The 23,116-nt window shown below is 38.4% G+C and overlaps 1 protein-coding gene across 3 annotated transcripts in view; it reads left to right on the plus strand.

Annotated features, from left to right (window-relative positions):
• Positions 1–23,116, plus strand: part of CPED1 (cadherin like and PC-esterase domain containing 1) — a 303,604-nt gene that overhangs the window by 68,584 nt on the left and 211,904 nt on the right. For all 3 annotated transcript variants that reach the window (XR_012334048.1, XM_019924796.3, XM_073809873.1), the window contains exon 4: positions 5,261–5,336. Coding sequence is in view for 2 of the 3 variants with exons in the window: in XM_019924796.3 (XP_019780355.2) it covers positions 5,261–5,336 (76 nt within the window). In the remaining variant the exon portion in view is untranslated. The remainder of the gene's footprint in view (positions 1–5,260; positions 5,337–23,116) is intronic.

Consider the following 23,116-nt stretch of genomic DNA (forward strand, 5'->3'; position numbering starts at 1 on the left):
TTCTTTCGCTTCTTCTTGTACATCTTTGGCCATCCTTTCTGTGTCCTTCAGAGCCACCTTTTCTCTGTCCGTTCTTTAAATGCCTCTGTTCCCCAGCACCACCCCTAACGTTTCACCTACCATTTGTAATTGATGACTCCCAAATCTACGTCTAAAGTTCAAAGCAGTTTCCCATGCTTCAGGCTTGCGTGTGTTACTACCCACTGAGCATCTCCACTTAGATGTCACATAGGACCTCAGACTCAATGTAGAGAAAATGAATTCATTATTTTCCCTGGTAAACTCACTTCTGTGCTTGCATTCAGAAGCTCTGCAGAATTGCTCTGCTGGTCACGAGCGTGATTAACCACTCTGTCGCTTCCTAAGATAGAAATCTGGCCTTCACCTTTGAGCCCTTCCTCTCTCTTGTCATCTGCATTCTATCAATCATGAATACTAAGGAATTTAACTTCTAAATAGTTCTCAAATATCTTACCTACTCTCCATTCTTACTACCTTTATCCTGGTCAGACAGGCACCATGTATAACCAGGACAATTGCTGAATCCTCCTCACTGATTTTTCTGAAGCAAGTGTTTTGCTCCTGAAATCCATCGGGCTCTCAGTTATCAGAGTGAAAAATAGAAAATGCTGAATTAACCTGGTTACTCCTGTGCTTAAAATCTTGCATGGCTTCCCATCAGCTACAGGATAAAGTCGACAATATTTGCTGTGTGTATCAGTCAACCTCCCAGCAGGAAACAAATGCCATACTCCAAAGGATTTAACTGAAGAGAAACTAATGAAAGAGCTATTTACAGAGCTTTTGGCAGGATAAGAGAAACAAAAAAGATTAGAGGCACCCAGGGACCAGCAACATCATAAGGTTTTACCACCCTTGGTCTGAAGAAGGGTGTGTACAACAGAAGGAATTGTATAGCAAAACCAAATAAGAGCCGGAGCCAAGAAAGAGGGATCTGTGGAAAGGAGCTATAAACATAGGGGAACGTAGCCATTGCCAAATCATAGCCCTGCAGAGAGGAAGCCAGGAAGATTCTCTACTCCTACCTTCCAATCTCTTGCCAAGGCCTCCTCCTGAGAACAATTCTAAGTGCTTACATATTTGTTTATATACGTTCTTTACATATGAAGAGACTGAAGCACAGAGAGATTAAGAAAATTACTTAAGTCCTCCTAGCTAATAAATGAAGCATCTAGGATTCAAACTCTGGAAGTCTGACTTTAAATTCTGTGTTCTTAACCATATCACTATAGAGCCTTTCTAAATAAATATTTAGCTGCTGCACTTAAAATCTATTCTAATGAATATTCTTAAAGAATACACAAATTCTAAATGATACATTTAGATAACTGTCACTTTGGAGCATGAATAATTTGAAGTTTTGTGAACCGTGACTTATTTATGTAAACATAAATATTCAAAACAGAAGTTGCTTCAGATTTGTTGGGTACGTGTTAGGATTGTTAATGACCTTAGAATGAACAAAGAAAGGGCACCTGCTCAGATGAGGATTACTCACCTCTTCAGAGCTTTGGAATTTAAGTGCTTAATGAAAATGATCTTAAGGTCTGTTATAGATGATGAATGACCAGGAGTCTCTCTAGCCAGGAGGAAAGTAACAGGAATTTAAAACTGTATTGGTCTGTGTGATGCTGAAAGTGAAGCAAGGTCCACTATTTGGGGTGACACTAAGTTTAGTAAGTGGGGCTCTGTCTCACCTCTAACAGGTCCTGGTATTTCAGGAGCAGAGAAATTCGTTTCTAGTTCTGAATGTGTGGAGGATTAGCAGTCCCTGAATCTGGGATGCTGTTTTTAGTACTTGGAGCACTGAGAACTACTGAAATGGCTCTTATTTTACAGTGTGCTAGGACATTTTCAGGTGACCGTGATGGAGTGATAATTACCTGGGAGAGACATGGATGATAATAAGACTTTTTTCTTTGATTAGCTGGTTCCCTTCTTGCCATTAATTCTCTTCATTATGGATGACACTGAACAGCTTTCAGAGAAGGTCTGATTTTTGATAAAAGATATGAACATCTGTACAGATCTAATGAAGAAAAAGGACAGTTTCCTAAGATACAATGTGACATGTGTGTCACTCGCAATGTTCATGAGTGACCAAAAAGAATTTTTTTCCCTGGGTGCTTTCTTACACTTTATATAAATAGCTTATCTCACATGTCTACTTTCCTTAATGAGTTAATGGTATTACTGTAGTTTTAGTTTTTTTGAGTTATAAATACTTGCTGAATGTTTATAATTAACATCATACTGTTGCTCTTATTAATGAAATATGTCTCAAAATAAGAATGATTTTTTTTTTTACTTTTGCTTCCGACAGTATGTAATGAAAACAATTTAGATTACCACAGAGTAGGATTGAAATATTTTTAAATGCACATTTCCTTTCTCCCAGTTTGATCTCAGAAATATCCTAGGGCCCAAATGTCATTATCATTTTTTTATATGCATTCTAATCCTTTCAAAGATACAGAAGCTTCTGTGCCAAGAAAAACAGCTGTCTATATAAAATATACATGCGCACACTTGCACGCGCGCGCGCGCGCGCACACACACACACACACACACACACACACACATACATATAAAGCATTCAAACCCAGTACAAAATCGGTATATATTAAAAATGACTGTTGGGGTGGTAATGATGTGTCAGTGTAGCTTCATCAGTTGTAACAGATGTACCACTCTGGGGGAGATGTTGATAATGGGGGAGGCTGTGTGTGGGTCGGGGGGAGTGGGTATATGGGAAATCGCTGTACCTTCTGTTCAATTTTGCTGTGAACTTAAATTCTATTAAAAATAATTATTGCAGTATTAAGCTGGAGGAGCTCATCGTATAGAAGTCAGCTAATCCCAGTGACAACTTCTTTATGTTCCACTTGATAATGATGCAAATCTTATATATTTTATGATGTACATAAAAATAATAAAAAGCACTAGGATATTGAAGAACATTATTAGGTTTAACAATTAAAAAGTTAATTAAGAAAGTTAATATGTGTAATAAAGTTGATTTAGCACAGCTGTAGGACCCATAGCCTTGTATGTGTTTATTTTTTTGTGCCAAGTTATTTAGTTTAACTGCTTAGCTTGGTGCTCAGTTCCAGAGTAGAACAGAGACGATATTTCCAGTGTCACGTGTCACCATGGTCGGGTCATCTTCTTCTACTCTGTGAATTCCAAAGATGTACTTTGGAGGAAAGAGCAGTGGAAGAGGTTATTGGGTAGGGGATGGGAAAGTGAGAGCAGTTGCTTCCTTTGGCTTGACTCTGGTTTTTTGAAGCAAATGCTTTGTTGACCCTGAGTCAGTTCATCGTTGTGACCCAAGGTCTCATGTGAAAAGTCATCTCTGATATGACACAACAACTACCCTTGTATCTGAAATCTGTGCAAGCTGTACTCTGTCTTTGCAGCATTTACACACATTCTTCTGGCCCGTTAGTTCAGTTACTGTTATCCATTTAACCAGGGCTGTGCTAGTCCTTTCAGTTTGTAGAGGTCAGGACGGCATAAAAGGGATGCTCTAAACATCTGCAAGGCCGGCACATTTACTCTGAGCCCTTCAAGAAGTGGGAGAAGGTTTTCAATAGGACCTGTGTCCATACACAGCCTTCACTACTACTTACCTAATGCTGCTGCTTTTTCTTGGCCCTTCTATCGTTAAAGCTTCTGTTTAGTCAATAGCAACTGAGTGATTTTTTTCCTTAAGTGGAGGAAAATGGTTCAAGTTTATTGACTTTTAAACCTTTTCACAATCTAATTTAGAAAGGTTCTTTGTGTGTTAACAATAACAGCAAAACCCCCAAGCCTCTAGGATGGGTTCCCCAGACCTTTGCAGTCATGCATCTGTCCCTCCCTCCAGCCTGTCTTAGGCTGAACTGAAAACTTCAGGACTTTATGAAAGCCCTTCTTCTTTTCCTACATTTCGACTCTAAAATTGATCACTTTTGAATTTGAGAGATGTAGACATCCCTAAAATCTAAAGTGTACTATACACTTTTCTCAATTCTCATATTCACAAGAGCGGATTCTGCTGAAGCCTGGGCTTTATTTATGCATGACCTGGGCTGAAGTTTACAGTTTGCTGAATAAACGGATAGAGTTAACAAAATTGCAAGGGTTAGAGAACTTTTAAACGATGAACTGTTTCAAAGCACTTTAAATGAATCCTTTTTTAAAAACTACAGCTTATGACTGAATTATTGAATTGATCAAAGCTTAGAGCGGAAGTGGTATTTAGAGACCCAAGGCTCTATTTTACAAATGGAGAAAATGAAAAGAAGTAAAGTGACGGGCTCAAGGTTCTGATTTTGTTACATGCCAGAAGTGGGACTACAGCCCACTGTAGTCTCTGGTTCCCTCTCTTTTCTCCAGCTGCAGCTGAGTTCTTTTTATCCAGTCAGGCCAGCCGGCCACAGTAAAGAAACTCTAATACGTTTTTAGGGTAGAGTGAATTAATTTGAAAGTAATCAATAATTGCTCAAAAATGAATCTGATTTTCAAGCTGATTTACACTGACTCTTTCTGTTGGTTTTAACGAGGCGTTACCATGTTTGGCATTATTTGGGGGATTTAGCTGAGAATAGCTAATCTGTCAATTCAGAAGAGGAGGGAATTTAAGCTTGCTTGTATCTTTTCTTTAAAAATTAAAAGATGTGTTTGAGTTTATGACAATATTTATGAAGCTTTCTAAGAACAAATTTTTGTTAAAATATAGTTTTGTGGTGACTGGGTTTTATACTCGAAAGCAGTAAATACCCTTCAGTATGAAGTGAAAACTATAAATGCTAACAGGTTTAGCATTGAATTACCACTAGATGTCCGTGATTCAAATCATTGAGGGCCTTTGGAACTTGGGCGTGTAGTTGACTTTGAGGAATGTTTAGTACTATTTTTTGCCAAAGCAAAATGTGCAACTATCAAGTTAGTAGTGTTACTCTACTTGCCATAATGACATAAATTTTTTTCTAGCAAATTTCATGGCTTTGAAATATATCAAGGTTTTAACAAGTATTCCCCAATATTTTGAAGATTTCTAAGGGTACGTTTTTATTTTATGTTATCAAATAAACCACTCTATTATTTTGGATTTTAATGTTGACTTACAGAGATTTGAAAGTAGGAGGTGGGTGGTGTAGACAGTGCTTCACATCTGTACCCTGTAGGCTGTTTGTATTTTCTTTGCTTTAGCAGAGAATGCCTAACTCACTAGAATCGTTTTTATTCCTTTCAGGTAAACATATTACCAGAAATACAACATCAGCTTTGCAGAAGGGAAGGATTATGTCAACTAATTAGAAGATTTCCAGGTAATCTTTCATTTGCCTCCTTATGCATAAACCTGTGAGATATATAGGATTCCTCAGCAGACACCGACTAAGGAGCTCTCAGATCAGCATACTAAACTCCTTTGTTTATCAATTCCACTATCACCAATCTTCCAGAATCCACAAGGTTTTGCCAATGGGAGGACCTTGATAATAAGGAATAACACAAAACACTGATATTCTTTCTTTTAGATTTGCCTTCTAACTTTCTAGATGAATATTCCTTTTCTTCCTATGTATTTATTTTCAAAATAATTGCTGCTTCATATTTAAAACAATTATTATAGTACTTCTTAATTATACAAAACTTGAGGTTTTAAAAAAATGTATTTCTTTATGTTAAGTGATTCTGATCTTAACAATTTTGTTTCTTCTTTCTGAAGTGCTCTCAATTTGTCTTGACAACTTTAGAAATTTGGGACAAAAATTACCATCTCACTTCCTCGTAGAATCCCAGAGTGTAAAAAACACATCAGATGGCATATGAGTCTTCATAGATGAAATTATAGCCTACTTGAAAACCCATCAGTGAAAGAGTTCCTCACATTTCTAGTTTAAAACCCACTTAATGTTTAATAGTTATGCCCCTAGAAAGTATTGCACTATATAATTAAAATTTAAATCCACATAATTTAAATTATGTTTTTAAAAATTAATTTGTGTCTGAGTTGAATCAGAAAATTGGTATCTTAACCCATCAGCTTTTCCATGGGGTTTCTGCTTCTACATCAAACATTAACCACATTGGCATATCCCATTATAAAGACTACAGTCTTCTATTGTCATTTACCAAGGATTAAAATAAAATAAATATAAATCAGCAATTAATCTTTCAATTTAAGATACTTGTTTAAAATAAATAATAGCTGTATAAACCTGGTTCTGCAGTTATCATTTTATATGACAGGTGTATCTGACTCCCTAATCTCTTTGTTTTGTTTTTGTACACTTTAGCTGGATAGCTTTTTATTTTATAAAAAAAATAAGTAAAGTTTTCGTGAGAAGCAAGTAAAATATTCCCATTAATGCATTATTAATAAGTATCTAGAAATCCTTTAATTAAGGCAATTTGAAAAACATTTGTTTATGTTTTGACCAGAATTAACATACTTTTAAAGTATGTTTTTCTTTCTTGCTGTTTACATTTCAAAATGATTGATTAGCACTGGAGTTAGCAGAATAGAATCATAATAATGAAAATCTGTTTGTAGCCAGAAATGGATTACCAGTTTAAAAAAATTCCCCAAACAACTCTTACCTAAGTTTATATTTTGCTTCCATAAAGTTAAAAAGTTTTTTTTCTGTCTTTTTCCTTTAAACATTTTTTTTTCTCAAGAACATCTGTAAGTTCCAGACACATGTAGTCCTTTCCCCACTCTGCCTAGTTTGTAATTTTCTATTTATCTCTGTGACTAACAAGGTAATTTCATGGAATATACAGCCTTTTTAATCGAATTATTTCTCCTGTAATGTTATCTTTCTGTAGCTGAAGATAATTTTCTTAGATGTGTAGCTTTGAAGCAATATGTCTACAACATTGTTTTCTGATATAAGCTTTATAAACAATAGCTTATGTTAGAGACTCTGGCTATGAATATACAGTATACACTATAAAATCAGTATTCACAAGATTAAAAAACACGTTATTTGTTGTGAATGCTGAATATTTAATATTGAATACAGATTAGATAGCATCATGCCGGTACTAAAGTTATTTTAAAAAGTAAGGTGTTATTAAAAAGATAGTAAAACTAAACATAATACTATATACTTTAGCCATTTTATTTAAAGCCTAAGTGGCCCATACTGTTTTGAGCTGTGTTTCATTTAAAGACAGGCAAAACACAAATTTTGAAACCATAGATTTTTAGCTCCACCGCCTATTAGCTGTGTGAGTTAAATTTGGGGTTTGTTGGTTTTTGTTTTTGTTTTTTAATCTATATAGTGAGTAGAGTGAGACCCATTTCACAGATTTAATTTAAAAAATAAAGTGTAGCTACAGGTATGTCTATGTGTGTGTATAATTTTATTTGAAGATTGAAGCATATTACAATATATATGTATTATGTACCTCCAAAATGGTAACTGGATGATCCTAGATTTGAAAAGTCCATCAACAGGCCTTTCAATATTTTCTCTCTACATATGACTGATTATCACTACAGTTTTATGTTTCTGTCAAAAACTGTGAGGAGTCTGAGATTTCACCTACTTCCAAGCTCACAAGTCTGCCTGCCACAGTTTCATGGGAGCTGGCAGAAGACAGGAGACTCCTGGGTCAGAGACAAATCACTTTATTGTTTGTAGCAATAGCAGCAGACAGATTATCAGCATTGACACTGGTTCACTGAATCCCAGCTCCCGCAGGGCAAGTGAAGAGGGCTAGGAGGTGACACTTGTATACTAAGTGGTTTGCATTTCCAGAGCAGAACTCTGACCTTAGGGAGTTTGAATGTTCCTAATGGTCAGTGAGTATGCCTGCCCTTTGCCTCAGAGAGAGACATTATTTTTGTTATACTGGACAGAAACTTCTCTTTGCTCTGGAGTGAGACACCATCCCTATCTTTCAAGGTTATCTGCTGCATAAATATCTTTGAAAAGATAGTTCAGAACAGATTGTCAGTGCCTCTGTTTGCAAACGATGCAAAAATGTGAAAGATTCATGGAGAAGTATCTCCTAACCATTTCAGAGAAGAATACCTGACAGGTTTTAGCTCTGAAGCTTAAACAATGTATAATTCAGAGCAAGATTTAAAGCCTGGTTGTGCTTCAGTTTTTTTATCTATAAAAATAAGACATTTGGCAGTGATCGATAATGGTGAGATTTCATGATTCCACCGTGCCTTTTTCCCATACAGACGCGCTCTCCCAGGCTTTATCTTGAGCAGTAGGTAGAGACAAGGATGCTATGAATGGAGGGATGATCATCCTGATAAATCTGAGTGGGACCTTGCAAGTGTAGCAGGACAAGCAGAGTTTGGGCCAGATATATATGGGAGCGTTTGAAGACAGAGTGTCAGACTAAGACAGTCTGTTCCGTTCCCCAACCACACAGAGTGTACCTGCCATTAAACTTGGGACTCACATTGAAAGGCACAAATCCATGGAATTTTTACTGGCTAGCACAAAGGTTTATTTTTATCTTGCCATTTAATGCTTTGGTGTTTGAAATCAAATGTTTTCATTGGCCCAAACTTTCTGCTAATGGTTTTTGTTGCTTTTTATTGTTTTTTTTTGATAAAAAGTTTTTTTCCCCTGTATTTGAAATATGAGTACAAAACAGAACATCACAGAAACTGTTTTCCTTGGGTCGTTGTTTTTGTTCTCCTTTATGATATCCAAGAAGCCCTAGTTAGGAGTGTGCCAAAGTTTTGGCTATTTCTCATTCTTTCCAGTAGTTTTATCTTAGTTCTGAGCACTGGCTTTTACATGAAATTTGAAATGTACCCAGACTCGTACTCAAAGATAGCATTTTGAACATTTTAGGATCTCTGGCCTCATCTTTTTAGTAATGTGAGTAACATAAAAAAGGAAAAGGAAAATGATAAATAGAATTTACACATTCTGTTGTATCGAAACAAGTGTAGACTTTAAAAAATTATAGATATTTACTACCAAATATAAAATATATCTTTAAATAACATAATTGAACTTATTTTAAAATATTGACCAATAATAGCTTTTATCTCACATGGAACTGATGATTGTTTTTAAAATTCTAGGTCTAAAAAATTCTGTTTATCATATGATATCAGTGAAGTATTGTCAGGGAAGCAAATAGCCTAGCTTGAATTTAAACAAAGCAACATGGAAATTGTCAATGCTTAATACCATTGGAGGATTTTTATTGATTTCATTTTTTCCTCTCCTCTGCTGTAAGGAATGTACTCCTTCAAACAAGAATGTGAGAAATGAGATTCCCAGTGTTAAAGGAAACTAGGGACTTACCTCTACGAGGCAATCAGGCAAACTTTCACAGAAGACCAGAGTTTGCTTTTCTCTGTGCTCTCAAATGCTGACACCCCCTCTATGTGTCTTCTGAATGCTCCTTCATGTTTATATCTTTCCAAAGTCTTCCACCTCGGTCCCACACGTGATTATATCCTTTGTGCAAAACATTCTTTCCGCAAGTAAAACTCTCATCTTTTTAGTATGACTGACTTCAGCTAGGTAATAGCAGCAAGTAAGTTGATGGAACTAATTCAGACTAAATTACACCCTCACCCCAGTCATAAGCCTCTTAGATGTATTTGCATTTTTATAAAAGAAGCTTGCAAACCCAATGAATTTCTAATTGGTAGAATTTCTGGAAGCGCATTCAAATTCCCACTCAGTTCATCCAGTCCATTATCGAGACTATAGCCAGAGTGATCTTTTCCTCCATCTCTTTCAGAAATAAAACAAGTCTATTGGGCAGTTTGTCTACGGACTAAACAGTGAGGCCCAGGTAACTAGCCTTCTGATGCTCTGACTCGAGCTGGGGATAGATTTTTAACTAGATCAGAAGTCACACACCCAAATGTTAACAAGAGCCTGGCATGTGACATAAAGAATTCGTAACAAATACAGAAGCTTGAGAGACCAAATAACCCGCACATTTTCAGTATTTGGCTTGTCATCAAATGTATAGACTTATTAACATAAGTCATTTGGACTCCAAGAAGAGAAGAGGAGTTGGAGACATAGGAAAGTACAAGGCAGTATGACGTGGCATCACCCAGATGTACCTCAGCAGAGTGGCATTGCTGGAAACATAAAGTTCCCTCATGTTTCTCATCCCTGTTGAATTCAGTTACCACTAAGATTCAGATCCCATCTGGTGGCCTGGTCCTTCTCCTTCTACCTCTTTATTCCCGTACTTCTCTCCACTCCTTCCTCTTCGCACATGTTTGCATTTCTCTAAACCCTTGGTAACTCCACCTTCCATTTTCCTCACAAAGTGGTAACTGTTAATCCCTAAGAACAATGAAGCTGGGTGTTCTACTAAAACCTTAATCTCTGGAGTTGGGAGGGATTTGTTGGTGTCTCTCTGCCAGTCCTCCTTACTCCCATCTCTCAACATCCTGATCATTCAGAATATTCAATAAGAAAATCATCACCTTGGTTAACTTCTTCTGGAGACTTCAGATCTGCTATCATTCTTATCAGTTTTGATGTCCACACCAATGACCCTTTCATCATCACAGCTCTTTGATCTCATCAAATCCATGACCTTCCTTTCTCTGCACCTTCTACCTCCCGCCTGTGTAGCCTTGCTGATTAGTAACTTGCATCACAGACAACTACATCCATCTTTGAGACGTTAAACTAATTTACCACTTTATAATCACTGTCTTTCTGGCTTTTTCACTCCTTCAATGCCTCTGAGCCTAGAATCTCAGATGTCACTTTCAGTACTCTTAATTCTGCTACTTTCTCCAAGGCCCTCAGCCATATTTGGCCATTAGAGAGCATGAATAGTGGTCAGTGGAGGTAGATTCTGTTTATCAAGCGTGATTCTGTTTTCAGGCATGAAAGGTCATAGAAATGTTCTTCTCTTTCTTTCCTGTATCCTGTTAAGTTTTTTGGCCACCCATGAGAAGGAAAATAGAAATCAGATTTTAAAAATGATCAAACATGCATTTTTTAATTCCTTTTCCCTTTCCCTTTTATTATGCTAGTGAGCCACATTCAATATGAAAAGAATAGAAAATACAGATAAGCAAAAAGCAAGAAAAATGTAAATTTAGTGAAACTACATAATTTTCCATACTTTTCCTGTTCATGAACAATTTTTACATACTAGAGTACCATGCAATTCAAGTGTGAGCAAATCGTGGCATGTTTATCTGTGGCAAACTATGAAGACATTAAAAGTGATGGGAAGTGGGGGTAAAAGTGATGGAGGGATTTCCCTGACGGTCCACTGGTTAAGACTTTGCCTTCCAATGCAAGGGGTGTGGGTTCAGTCCCTGGTCAGGGAGCTAAGATCCCACATGCCTTGAGGCCAAAAAACCAAAACATAAAACAGAAGGAGTATTGTAACAAATTAAATAAAGACTTTAAAAATGGTCCACATCAACAACAACAAAATCTTTTAAAAAAAGTGATGGAGAGCTACATTTATTGGCATAGAAAAATATTCACACTATATTGTTGAGTTAAAAATAAAGAGGAGTGGGCTTCCCTGGTGGCGCAGTGGTTGAGAGTCCGCCTGCCAATGCAGGGGACACGGGGTCGTGCCCCGGTTCCGGGAAGATCCCACATGCCGTGGAGCGGCTGGGCCCGCGAGCCATGGCCGCTGAGCCTGCGCGTCCGGAGCCTGTGCTCTGCAACGGGAGAGGCCACAGCAGTGGGAGGCCCGCCTACCGCAAAACAAAACAAAAACAAAAAAATAAAAAATAAAAAAAATAAATAAATAAAAAGGAGTAATCCCAATATATATATAACATATATTTTATATTAGTATATATTTTACCTATTCATACAATATCTATGTAAAATATATGTTAATATATGTTTTGTTTTAAAACTATATACTTACATATATACATATGTATATTAATTCATTTAGTCCTCACAATGTCTCCATGAGGGAGATATCATTATTATTCCTATTTATCTCAAGTATAGAGAAATTAAGTAAAATTTTCAGTATCACACATCTAACAAATGGTATCTTCACATAGTCAGTATGAGTCTGGAGTCTGCTTTCTTAACCACGTCACCCCTCCAAACTCCTCCGGGTGGCATTCACGGCCTGCCACAGGCTGAGGTCCCTACATTTCTCCCTGGTCTCCTGTTGTCCCCCAACCTAACTCTCTGCCTAAGCCAAGTCCCGCCCTTCACTGTCCCTTCAACACCAGGCTTACTGCCTGCTCTTTTTCCTGCCTTCACCCTAATGACCTTATTTAACTTAACCATCTCTTTAAAGATGTTTTCTCCAAATACAGTCACATTCTGAGGTACTGGCGGTTAGGCCTTCAACATGAATTTTGAGGATTCAGCCCATAACAGCCAAGAAAGAGGCAGGGAACTGTGATTGGCAGTTCACCAGATCCATATGGTGAGAGGAGAACAGATCCCCAAAGGAAGAAAGATACTGGACACATAAAAACAATGGATGTCTATTATTATAGGGTTTTTTGTTTGTTTGTTTGTTTTTGCGGTACGCGGGCCTCTCACTGCTGTGGCCTCTCCCATCGCGGAGCACAGGCTCCGGACGTGCAGGCTCAGCGGCCATGGCTCACGGGCCCAGCCGCTCCGCGGCATGTGGGATCTTCCCGGACCGGGGCACGAACCCGCGTCCCCTGCATCGGCAGGCGGACTCTCAACCACTGCGCCACCAGGGAAGCCCTATTATAGGTTTTTGATAAATATTTATTGATTGTTTATGATAAAGCCCATGGCATTCTTTAGGCAGAACGAATCATTCTGCCTAAATGATTCATTTTAAAGTAAGGGAATATTCATGTTTCCTTCTCTTTGTTACTTTCTACCATGAACCCCAGTTCTCACATGTTCTCAGACGTTTCTCTGCTCTCCAGAGCTCGCTAATATGAGCAATTAATTCATTCTGCTCTACTTTCCTCTCTCAAGTATACCCTTTTTTTCATTCGATATACTTCAACCCCAAATAATAATTTTATGGGTAACAATTTTAGACACCATTGCAGACCAGTCAGAATTTCATGGAAACTATTGAATCATGCAAATGCAGCAATCGTCTACTGAGTCTGGCCTATCCAGAAAACTGATCACTGCCTGTGAGCCATAAATCTCTAAATGGACTAATCACAGACACAATCAAATGGAGACTTTGAGAAAACGATAGCATCGCCTTGCTTCATTTCCTTGAAAATGGGAAAAAATATTTGCTGCTTATTATAGCCTGTTAGTCGTAAGCTACTTAATGCTTCTTTCCATTTGGCATATCTTAAGACTAAGAAGCAAACTTGTCGACGTGCCTGGTATATATACTGTGACGTGCTTCCTGCCCGGCCACTGGCAAGACAGGAGGGAGGGTCAGTGGAGGCTGGTAGCACTGGGGTAGGAGGGTCAGTGGGAGCTTTGGGAGACTCGCTTTTTCTTTGGGAGAAGCTAGATCGAGCTCAGTGGCCCAAAGGTGCTTCTTGCTCTGGTGTTGCTCACGACGTTACACTTTGCACTTTGGGCATCAGGACAGTGTGAAAGGGACAACACGTCCATGTTCCAGTAATGGAAAGGAGCATAATGGCAGCTCCTTGACATCTCGGAAGTTGTGCTAAAGACCGGCTGGCTGAGGGAGCTTATTAATCCCTCTGCTCTTTGGTTAAATGGCCCTGACCTTTTAAACTTGAACTGGTTTGGTGAATCTTTACATTTCCGGTGCATGACTTGTGTACCTCCTGCCATCATGTAGGTATATTTACTTATTTCACTTCGGGAGTTTGTTATCTTGTGCCAAACGCTGGGACACGTGAGGGGCAAGATTGCGTAGCACACTTGCAACAATGTGTGTGATTCTGATGATTAAATCTGATTTTCAGCAGACCATAGAGGAAGAGGTGATAAGAGAGGTACTTACTTTTGTTGTCCAAATCTTTCCAGTAAGTCCCCATTTACTTTAAACATAGTAGAGTAGCACTGCGTCTAAATGGCACAAAAACAACTTGTTAAAACATGAACAACTTTAAACAACGAAACTGAGTTCCCTTTGCATTACGTAATAAAACCTCAGTGAACTATACTTGTACTTCATGGATTTGTTTACCCTGTTTGCCCAGCCTGCATCTATTAATCAATAGTTTATTCCTCGCTGTGTGTAGATACGTTCCGTGACTCAGTATGTTGCCCTCTGAAATAAACTCTACCATATTTGTTTGCCTTTTCCTCAACAAAAACATTGCCCAAGCAGTGATTGTGATATTTTCCCCATATCACTTCTTCCTGAGCCACTGTATTTGCAACAGAAATACTAGCAGAGAATCTGAAATCTTGATAAGATGCCTCCCCAAAACATAACTTGCTTTAAAATAGATGAAAAACCTCTTACAGAAATGGCCAACCTTTTTATTTTAAGCCATCAGGGGCTGCTTTATTTGGGGATTATAAGAGCTAGATTAAGAAGGGGACAAAATGAAATCAAATTCTAGAAGTTAGCTGCTGAAGTGGTGAAAATTCATCCTGAAACTTACATACTTGCCTTGTTTTGTGAGTAAACTCAATAAGCAAAAGAGAACTATTCTATGATTCTATGATTTTGATTCATTTATTTCTGTATATATATACAGAGACAGAGAGAGACAGACAGAGAGAGACAGAGATTTTGGCGTTGGAGGATATAGTATGTTGAACTTCAAGAAAATCTCTTACCCAGTCTCCTTCTGGTGGTAGAGGTAGATACTGAACAACAACAACAAAATTACAAGTGTTATGAAAGAAAAACAATGTTAGTAGGTTTGCAGTGCTCATGGCTTGTTCATTCATTTTCATGGAACTCCAGGGCTGGGAACTGACTTTTGATTTGTAGGATATCATTGATATTAGGAAATGAAAACCCACTAAAGTGATGCATTGGCCCTAAGGCACACAACTTCATAAAGTGTATGTTACATAACACATTTATTCGTGGGAAGATGATACTTGTTGTGACTAGTCTCTTGAAGTTCTCATTGTAACCATAATAATTAATAATATGATTTATTAGGACTGATACATTTTAATAGGCGTTTAGTGTCTTCCAGTCTGATAGATCCTGTTGAAATATATATTGATAAAAACCCAAAATGGGATTTGCAGCAAGCTACAGTGAAATACATTCATTTCCCTAAATAGAATCTTAGAATCCTTCATCTGTAGTTGAAGTTATGATTAGAAAGGATACGTATCTTGGCAGAAGTATAATTAACTGAATGAATGGAGTTGTTTTGGAAGATGCTTTACTCTTTGATGATGGGTTGGGTGTGCTTCTGTCTGGGAGAGACGCATAGACTCTATTATATGGTAAACCCCATTCAAATCCTGTGATTCACTGCTCCGATAACTTTGGGGACGATTTTCTTTAAACTTCTCTTAGCACCACCTAATGGTAAAAATGATATCATAGTCATAGCAGCAGTTACAATCCCAGTGTTGATAGTCATTTCACAAGAAAATGTGTAGCTTATCAAAGGGTCAACTTACCCCTAAATAGACAAAAGTAGGTAATTCAGCCACGTTAACTGAGAAGGCCTTTTGAAGGACTCTCTTGCCTCATCCATTTCTGGGTGGGCTCATAAGTACTGGTAAGAATCCTAGCCTCAGAGGTCAGAAGAATTCTAACCTTCAACCTAGTAAAGGCGGAAGTCAGGAATCCTATGGTCCCCGTATGAGGAGACCTGAATTCTAGTTCCACACAGCTACTAAGTGTAGTGACATGACTCTGGGAAAAGTACTTGGTCCATTTGTGCCTCTTTTCTAGACTTGTAAGATAGGAACAATTAGAGTGACTATTCTTTCCTCACAGAGTTGTCATGCAAATGCTTTATAAAAGAATATGTGTTGTAAATCTATAAAAGTAATATTAAGGTATCATTTCTATATTGCTCAAGATATCCATGAGTTGATTCAGAGAGAAAAATTGAATGAGGTGTTCAGTTTTTCAGATTGACATAAAACTGTCACAACAATATATATTGTTCTTCTTTTTGGAGGCATGCTGATATGGAAAGAAAGCATATTGATGCCCAAGTATTTATCTAAAGTTAGAGGTTGAGTATAGAGAGTCATCAAACACGATTAGTAGTAATTTTGTGTTTGTTTTACAAATAGATTGGGGCTTCATGATTTATGCCACAAGGTTATATTATAGATAAATTACCCTCAAATAATAACACGTGGTAACATTAATTCTTTACTTATCATGTGTCAGACACTGTGTCAAGCCCTTTATCTACTTACTCTTTTAACCCTCTGTAACCATCTGTGGGGCAGATACTGATATGCCTTCTTTAGATAGAGGAATGGAAGTCCAAGAACGTCTGAGCTACGCAGCTGGAAAGGAGCAGATCCATATCTCAGGTACCATGCTCTTGTAACAGGCTTGAGCCACTATACTGTATTTTAAGCCTGTCCCTTATAATGCAAGAAAATAAGAAAGGAGCTATTTAAGAAAGCCTAATACCTGGGCGTAATGAGAAAGGGAACTTGTTTACTATTTATTATTATTATTAATCATCAGTATTATTATTTGATCAACTAAAGTAATTCTTATAATTTCTTATTTATCATAATATTTACATATAAGGAGATATTAAGTGAATTTGCTGCAGGCAGGAGATTGTTTTGCTTTAGTCTTTTTTGTTTGTTTTAGTTTTTTAATAGGGAACTCAGTAACAGATGGGGATTGCCTACCCTGGGAGAGTCAGAAGCTCAGGTCCTCAGTGCTCACTGGCACTTTCTTGAGGGTCCTCTCTACCTTTCTTCTGTTACCTTTTTATCTGATGTGCCCACTCAGGCTCAGCTCCTCAAACCATCCACAACCATTTTTAGGCAAAGTAGAAAATTTCACGTGACAAACCTCATACCGCAGCCGTATGCCTGGGGTTCGGGGCAACTCAGATGTGGGCGTAGCCACCAGCCTGAGGTCTGGGCCTCTGGAACGACAGTGACCACTTTGGGCCACGTGGAAGGACCAAGCATTAGTAGTCCTGGCTCTTCGAAGCTGCTCTTCTGACCTTTTCGGGAGGGCTTTTAGAATTCACTGGCTGTGCTGCCAAAAGGGTTTATAAAGCACCAATCTGGGGATGTGAAATTAATGAATGTAAGTAGAACAAAATTACGTTTTGTGGGTGATACATGATTTCTGTCAGAACAAGTAATCGCCTTGACCTGATGGCGCATCTGCTGTTGGGTAGTGGCGAGTGCAGACTGAGCCCCGCTGCATATGTGTAGATCCCATCTTGATGTCTTAATAGCCCACTGTCCTTGGGCAAGTTTCTACCTTCTCCATGCTTCAGTTTTCTGTCTGCAGTGTAGGGACAATAATGACTCTGCCTCCTGGGGTTGGTAAGAGGATCGAAGGAGTTCGTGCACTTAAAGTACTTGGAACAATGCCTCACACAGAGTCAGCAACCCATGAACATTAAGTATTTAATAAGCATTTCCATAAATATTAGTTGCTTCAGTAAGTATTTCCATAAATATTCGTTGATAAGTACTAACCACTGCTCCTATCCAGTTGGTGAGACCCATGTTTTTCAGGATTCACTAACCTGGGAATAAAGCTAGGATTTTTTTTTTTTTTTAACGTCTTTATTGGAGTATAATTGCTTTACAATGGTGTGTTAGTTTCTGCTGTATAACAAAGTGAATCAGCTACACATATACATATATCCCCATATCCCCTCCCTCTTGCGTCTCCCTCCCATCCTCCCTACCCCACCCCTCTAGGTGGTCACAAAGCACTGAGCTGATCTCCCTGTGCTATGCAACTTAAAGCTAGGATCTTAAAATGGTCACAAAAACATTTCTTTGCCTCCACCTCCACTCACTATCTTCAGGCCTCTTCATCTCAAAATCCTGCTTCCAATCACTTTTGGATCATCCTAAAGCAATCCTTTCATTCATTCCTATCAGACCTCACATTCTTTTTGGATAAATTTATTTATTAATCTCTGGTGGATCTGGAAGGAAGTATCTATAACTTACCTATACACATAACTTCAACAAGCCCTAATGTAATGCCCTAACTTTGATATAAAGGACAAATAAAAGGCAAGTACTTTATAGTGTAACAATTTGTAATCTAATATGTAAATGTTTAGGCATAATGACAGCATAAGGAGTAATGAAATAGTCAAATCCTCCCTCTTTTATTTGGAATCTCCATGAATGTGACAGGTACAAATTCAGATTGGTGCAGTTGTATCATAAGGAAACTAAGATTCCATGGGTCACATTGCTGTTGGTGAACAACTCTTGAGACAGTCACAAGCAAAACAAAGTATAGTGTTCCCTTGCTTGACTAGGAAATCACACTCCTGAAAAATTCAGTGTATGTTAAAACTGGGTAAAATGCTTGGGGTTTATATATAAAATGGAGTCACGCTCCAGGTTCAAATAATTACCAACAGGCTTTTCATCCACTTCAATGTCCAGTGAGACATTCAAAAGTGATATAGGGTGGGGGAGAATTTATTGTTTTGCACAGAGCGATATTCAACATAGTAACAGCTGTTGTGGTATGTGCCTTGGCCGATGAGAATGGATATCTCACTATTCAAACAGGCGCTGGACCCTGCACCTTACCAATACGTTCCAAATAAACATCAGCCTTATCCTATATAAGGCAGAGATCTGGGCTTTATAACCCTCATCTATTAAATTCCACTAGCATTCTTGATCATTGTGATGGCCTCAAATGCCCCGTTTGTCTTAGAGGGTGTACCTTATGTGCTCATGAACACAATCCTCTTATACTCGATACCGTGTCCACTGTTTTCTCCATTTCTGCTCTGGTGCCCTGTGGTCATCTGCTGCCAATGTAACCGCTGGTCACACCCACCAAAGGTGTTCTGCCACTGGAGTGCCCCATGGCAGAGGCTGCTGCTGCACCTGCCATTGTGTGTGCTGTCCCATGCCCAGTGTAAGGGATCCTGAGGTTCATGCTGTGCCTGCTTCTCTGGCTGCTGCTGAAACTGTTGGTGCCATGTCCCATGTACCAGTCACTGTCTTGTCCATTGGCTGGAAGTCTACGGGTATTCTCAGAAGCCTGAATAAGTCAACACTAAATTGGTTCAGTAGTAAAAAATCAATAGTCAAAATCTTTCTTTACGTTATTTTTTTTCTATTGTATGTAATGTTACACTCTCACTAAAAAAACATTCTTTCAGTATTGTTTTAGCTTCTGACCTAGAACCTGGAGTGGCAGTAAGGCCTGTGGAATATAGGAGCAACATACTAAAAGCTCCCCTTCTCTTTCATGTTGTCCTGTTATCCTTGGACTTCTCTTCCATCCACTCTTTTTTCTCTAGGACAGATTCCTTACTATTAGGCTTTACCCACAGTTCTTCCAATCAGAGCCAGACATAGTGAACTCCTAGCTGGACACGGATTTAGCTGGACACTAAAACTCCATCACACTGGTAAATAATAACCAGACAGCATTCTTGTCATCATTCATTGACCATAGGGTTTCAAAGAACAGCAACAAAAAGTAGGTGTCTTGTCTTTTCTTAGTTTAGGGGGTTGGGATGGTCGTGTTTAATATCATTGAGTTCTAACAATGTCACGACTGGACCTGAAATATTTCTGTTGAGCATATGGAAATAGGACTGCATTTATCCTTCAAATATAAAGCCATAGCTATTTATATTCTTGTGTTCCAAATATTGCAGAAGCGGGAATGTTTACTTTGTATCTAAATACAGAATTAAGAAGAAAAAGAGAAAGATTACGTGGTTAAGTGAACTGATCATGCCTAATTTATCTTTTCGGTTCAGTATTTTGTAATGTTTCTGTTTCTAGATTCCTTCTCTCAGGCCTGTGTAGGTTATTCAGCAGCCAATTTTAGAAGAGCTTGTGTCATTTAAGAGAACGAACTTTAAACTATATTCAAAGAGGACTACGAAAAGCAAAGATACCACCGGCAAAGTGATATTTAAAATTTTCCAGTTACGTGATTTATTGGTAAATCTACACGGGCTGTGCCACGAGCAAAACAATGTGCCAGGTGTACTCTGAGCTTTTAATTAAGAGAAATTTTACCTTTTGGACAGATTTTAATAGGGTATTTTGCTGTTTGTAAGCCACTGAAACAACGGTTTAAGCCACTCGTGGGTGAAAAGCCCTTAATTATGTAGAATATAGATCATGAGGGAAGCAAAACCGAAAAACAACCCAAAATCCAATTGACTCATGTCAATTTGGAAAATTTCCAGTTGTGCCCTAATGTCACCTCAAGCCCCTGGGACTAATGGATTCTGTGAATGGTTTAAGTGACTTGGTAAATAAAAGCCAGATTTGGGGGACCGAAGAAAATGCTGAGTAAGGAGCAACATTCTCAGAGAAATCGGCTGTAGTGGTGAGTTGGAGGCCAGGTGAGTAGTTGTGAGGCAGCGAGCTGAAAACGTGAATCGCAAATCATTCCGTGGATAATGGCGGCCATGAACCGTTGTCACTTTTCACTCTAGATCCATGAAATTGAATGCACAGCCCTTCTAATAGAAACTTAATGTACTTTTCTCTAAATCAGATTTTGCTCACCTGCCTGTGTCTGTATCACCCACCCTCGCCCTGCCTCTTCCTCATAGCTATACGCCCCGGCAGCCAAGTGGCCCAAGGGACCTGACCTTGGCCCCAGGGGATTGAGCCAGGTGTGGCAGGGAGCTTAGGCAAAAATGGCCTCTCCGAGGGCTTCCCTGGTGGCGCAGTGGTTGAGAGTCCGCCTGCCAATGCAGGGGACACCGGTTCGTGCCCCGGTCCGGGAAGATCCCACATGCTGCGGAGTGGCTGGGCCCGTGAGCCATGGCCGCTGAGCCTGCGCGTCCGGAGCCTGTGCTCCGCAGCGGGAGAGGCCACAGCAGTGAGACGCCCGCGTACCACACACACAAAAAGGCCCCTCCGAGAGAATGCTGAGCATTAGGTTGTGTTAAGCAAACAAATTAATTAAAACGCCCCCTCCAATAACAGCATGACTTACTGGTAAATAAGCCTTGAGGAGTAGTTTAAATTTTTTAATAGTTTTTTTGTTTCTTTGTTTTTGAGAGTAGAGTTGGGGACAATATGGCAGCCAAGGGGCAATTAGCCTTATTCAACACACAATGAAATTTCCGCTAAATTCTACTTTTACAACCCTCTTTTTCCCCTAGGCAACCCCCCCAGCTCACCAAAACACCATCCTGCATATCCGCTCTCCTCAATGGTCTCTTTGTCCACTTTCCTCTCTAACTCATTTATATAGATTTAAAAATAAATTTATTTTTTCCCATACTTCAAACAACATTGCAAAGATTTGGTTCCCATATAAGCATGTATCATTCTTTCTTAGAGAGGAAAAGAGGACCAAAGGAGCAGAAAACCTCTACTTTGATAATTTTTCACTGTTACTTAGCCTTTTCCCCTTTTGACTTAAAACTAGCTTGAATTTTTTCCACTACTTACAATCCAGGCTTTTGATTCAGCTTCCATTGGCTGGGTCTACAGAGTCAAACTCTAGCAGAGAGCTTGATTGTTAACTCATGACTTTGAACCCCTGAGTGAGGCCGCAGCTCACAGAATTTTTTAAAGCAATGACTGCACATCCCTAATTTATTGAAAATGACTGAGATATTATTGGATACCAGAGAATTATCTTCCCTAAGACGTTTAGTGTGTTTTGTAAGAAATAGCAAGATATGAATGACATTATCCACCACCCACCTATTTTAAGGCAGCTAAGTAGCAGCTTAGACCCGGAAGTGCAGTCTGGGATTGCAAGGACATGCAAACAAGTGGTGTTAACTGAGGTAAAATGCTGATGTCAAGGGGTGGTGGTGTGATGAATTGGAAGATTGGGATTGACATATTTACACTAATATGTATAAAATGGATAACTAATAAGAGCTTGCTGTATAAAAAAATAAATAAAATAAAATTTAAAAAACCCCCAAAAACAAAAAACTCTGTAGCTTGAGTTAGAGTGTGTTAAATCTCTGGAAAATAATATATGTATGTAATATAAATATGTTTATATAATATATTAAATAAATTATATATAAATTAGGTAATTTATATATATGCATATGTATACACATATGAGCACATATGCTAAAAGTAACTTGGCAGTATAAAAGATGCGAGATGTATGAAGAAAATATGAAGAATATTCTTATAGAAAATATTTATTTGAATTTAATGTCCCGGCCTAAATTCTACCCAGAGTAGAGAGTTTAGGGGGGAAAAATTCAAGATTTTAATCACCTTATTAACATCTTTAAAGACCAACAGTTATTTAACACTTCAGATATGAAGACCCTTCCCTCCCTTGGCTCAGTTAGTTGGTTAATTCTTTAGTCATTTACAAGATACAAAATAGGCCAAACGTACCTGGCTACTGATGGGCTTACCCAGCTCAAGGTGAAACTGAAGCACCAATTCAGAAACTCTTGTCAGGCTGTGCTTGGCTTCTGACTTGCCCTTGGTGCCCTCGTCTATGAGGAGTAGATTCCTGTGTCGCTCAGCTGAAACTGACATCCGCAGACTCCAGTCATATCACTGGTCAATTGAAGGGAAAGAACCTGAGGACAAAATGGTTCCGTAGGAACATGTTTGCTCTGTGTCATAACCAAAAATCTTTTCTGACATATTTCCATGTTTTTGACCTATTTCTGGCATTGGGATCTCTGGCCCTCATTAGATTTCATTTTGGCAATTGTCTCTAGTCTCTGAATGTTCTATATTTGTCTCACTCTTGGAGTCAGATATTATGAAAATATTGTTATTTTAAATATGTACTGGTTCACATATAATACGTTTATTTGTAAATACTATAGAAGTAGAGAAGGAAATTGAAGGTGATACCATGTACCGTTTATTATACAAAAAATATAGGGTGAAAATTGAAAACAGAGTTGGTCCGTGAAGGTGCCATTAAAGAAGAGCTATGTTCATGCGTGTTTTCACTTAAAATAGGCTCAATGAGTCACAGTGTTTGTGTCTTACATTTAAATTGAGATTGACTTGAATATACTTAAAAAAGAATTTGGAATCACTGTTACAAATTTCTAGTAAGTCATTTATTATTCTGATGTAAATGATATCAATAACATTTCATGGTTTACTCC

Source organism: Tursiops truncatus, chromosome 9 (genome assembly GCF_011762595.2).
Source record: "Tursiops truncatus isolate mTurTru1 chromosome 9, mTurTru1.mat.Y, whole genome shotgun sequence".
NCBI lineage: Eukaryota > Metazoa > Chordata > Mammalia > Artiodactyla > Delphinidae > Tursiops > Tursiops truncatus.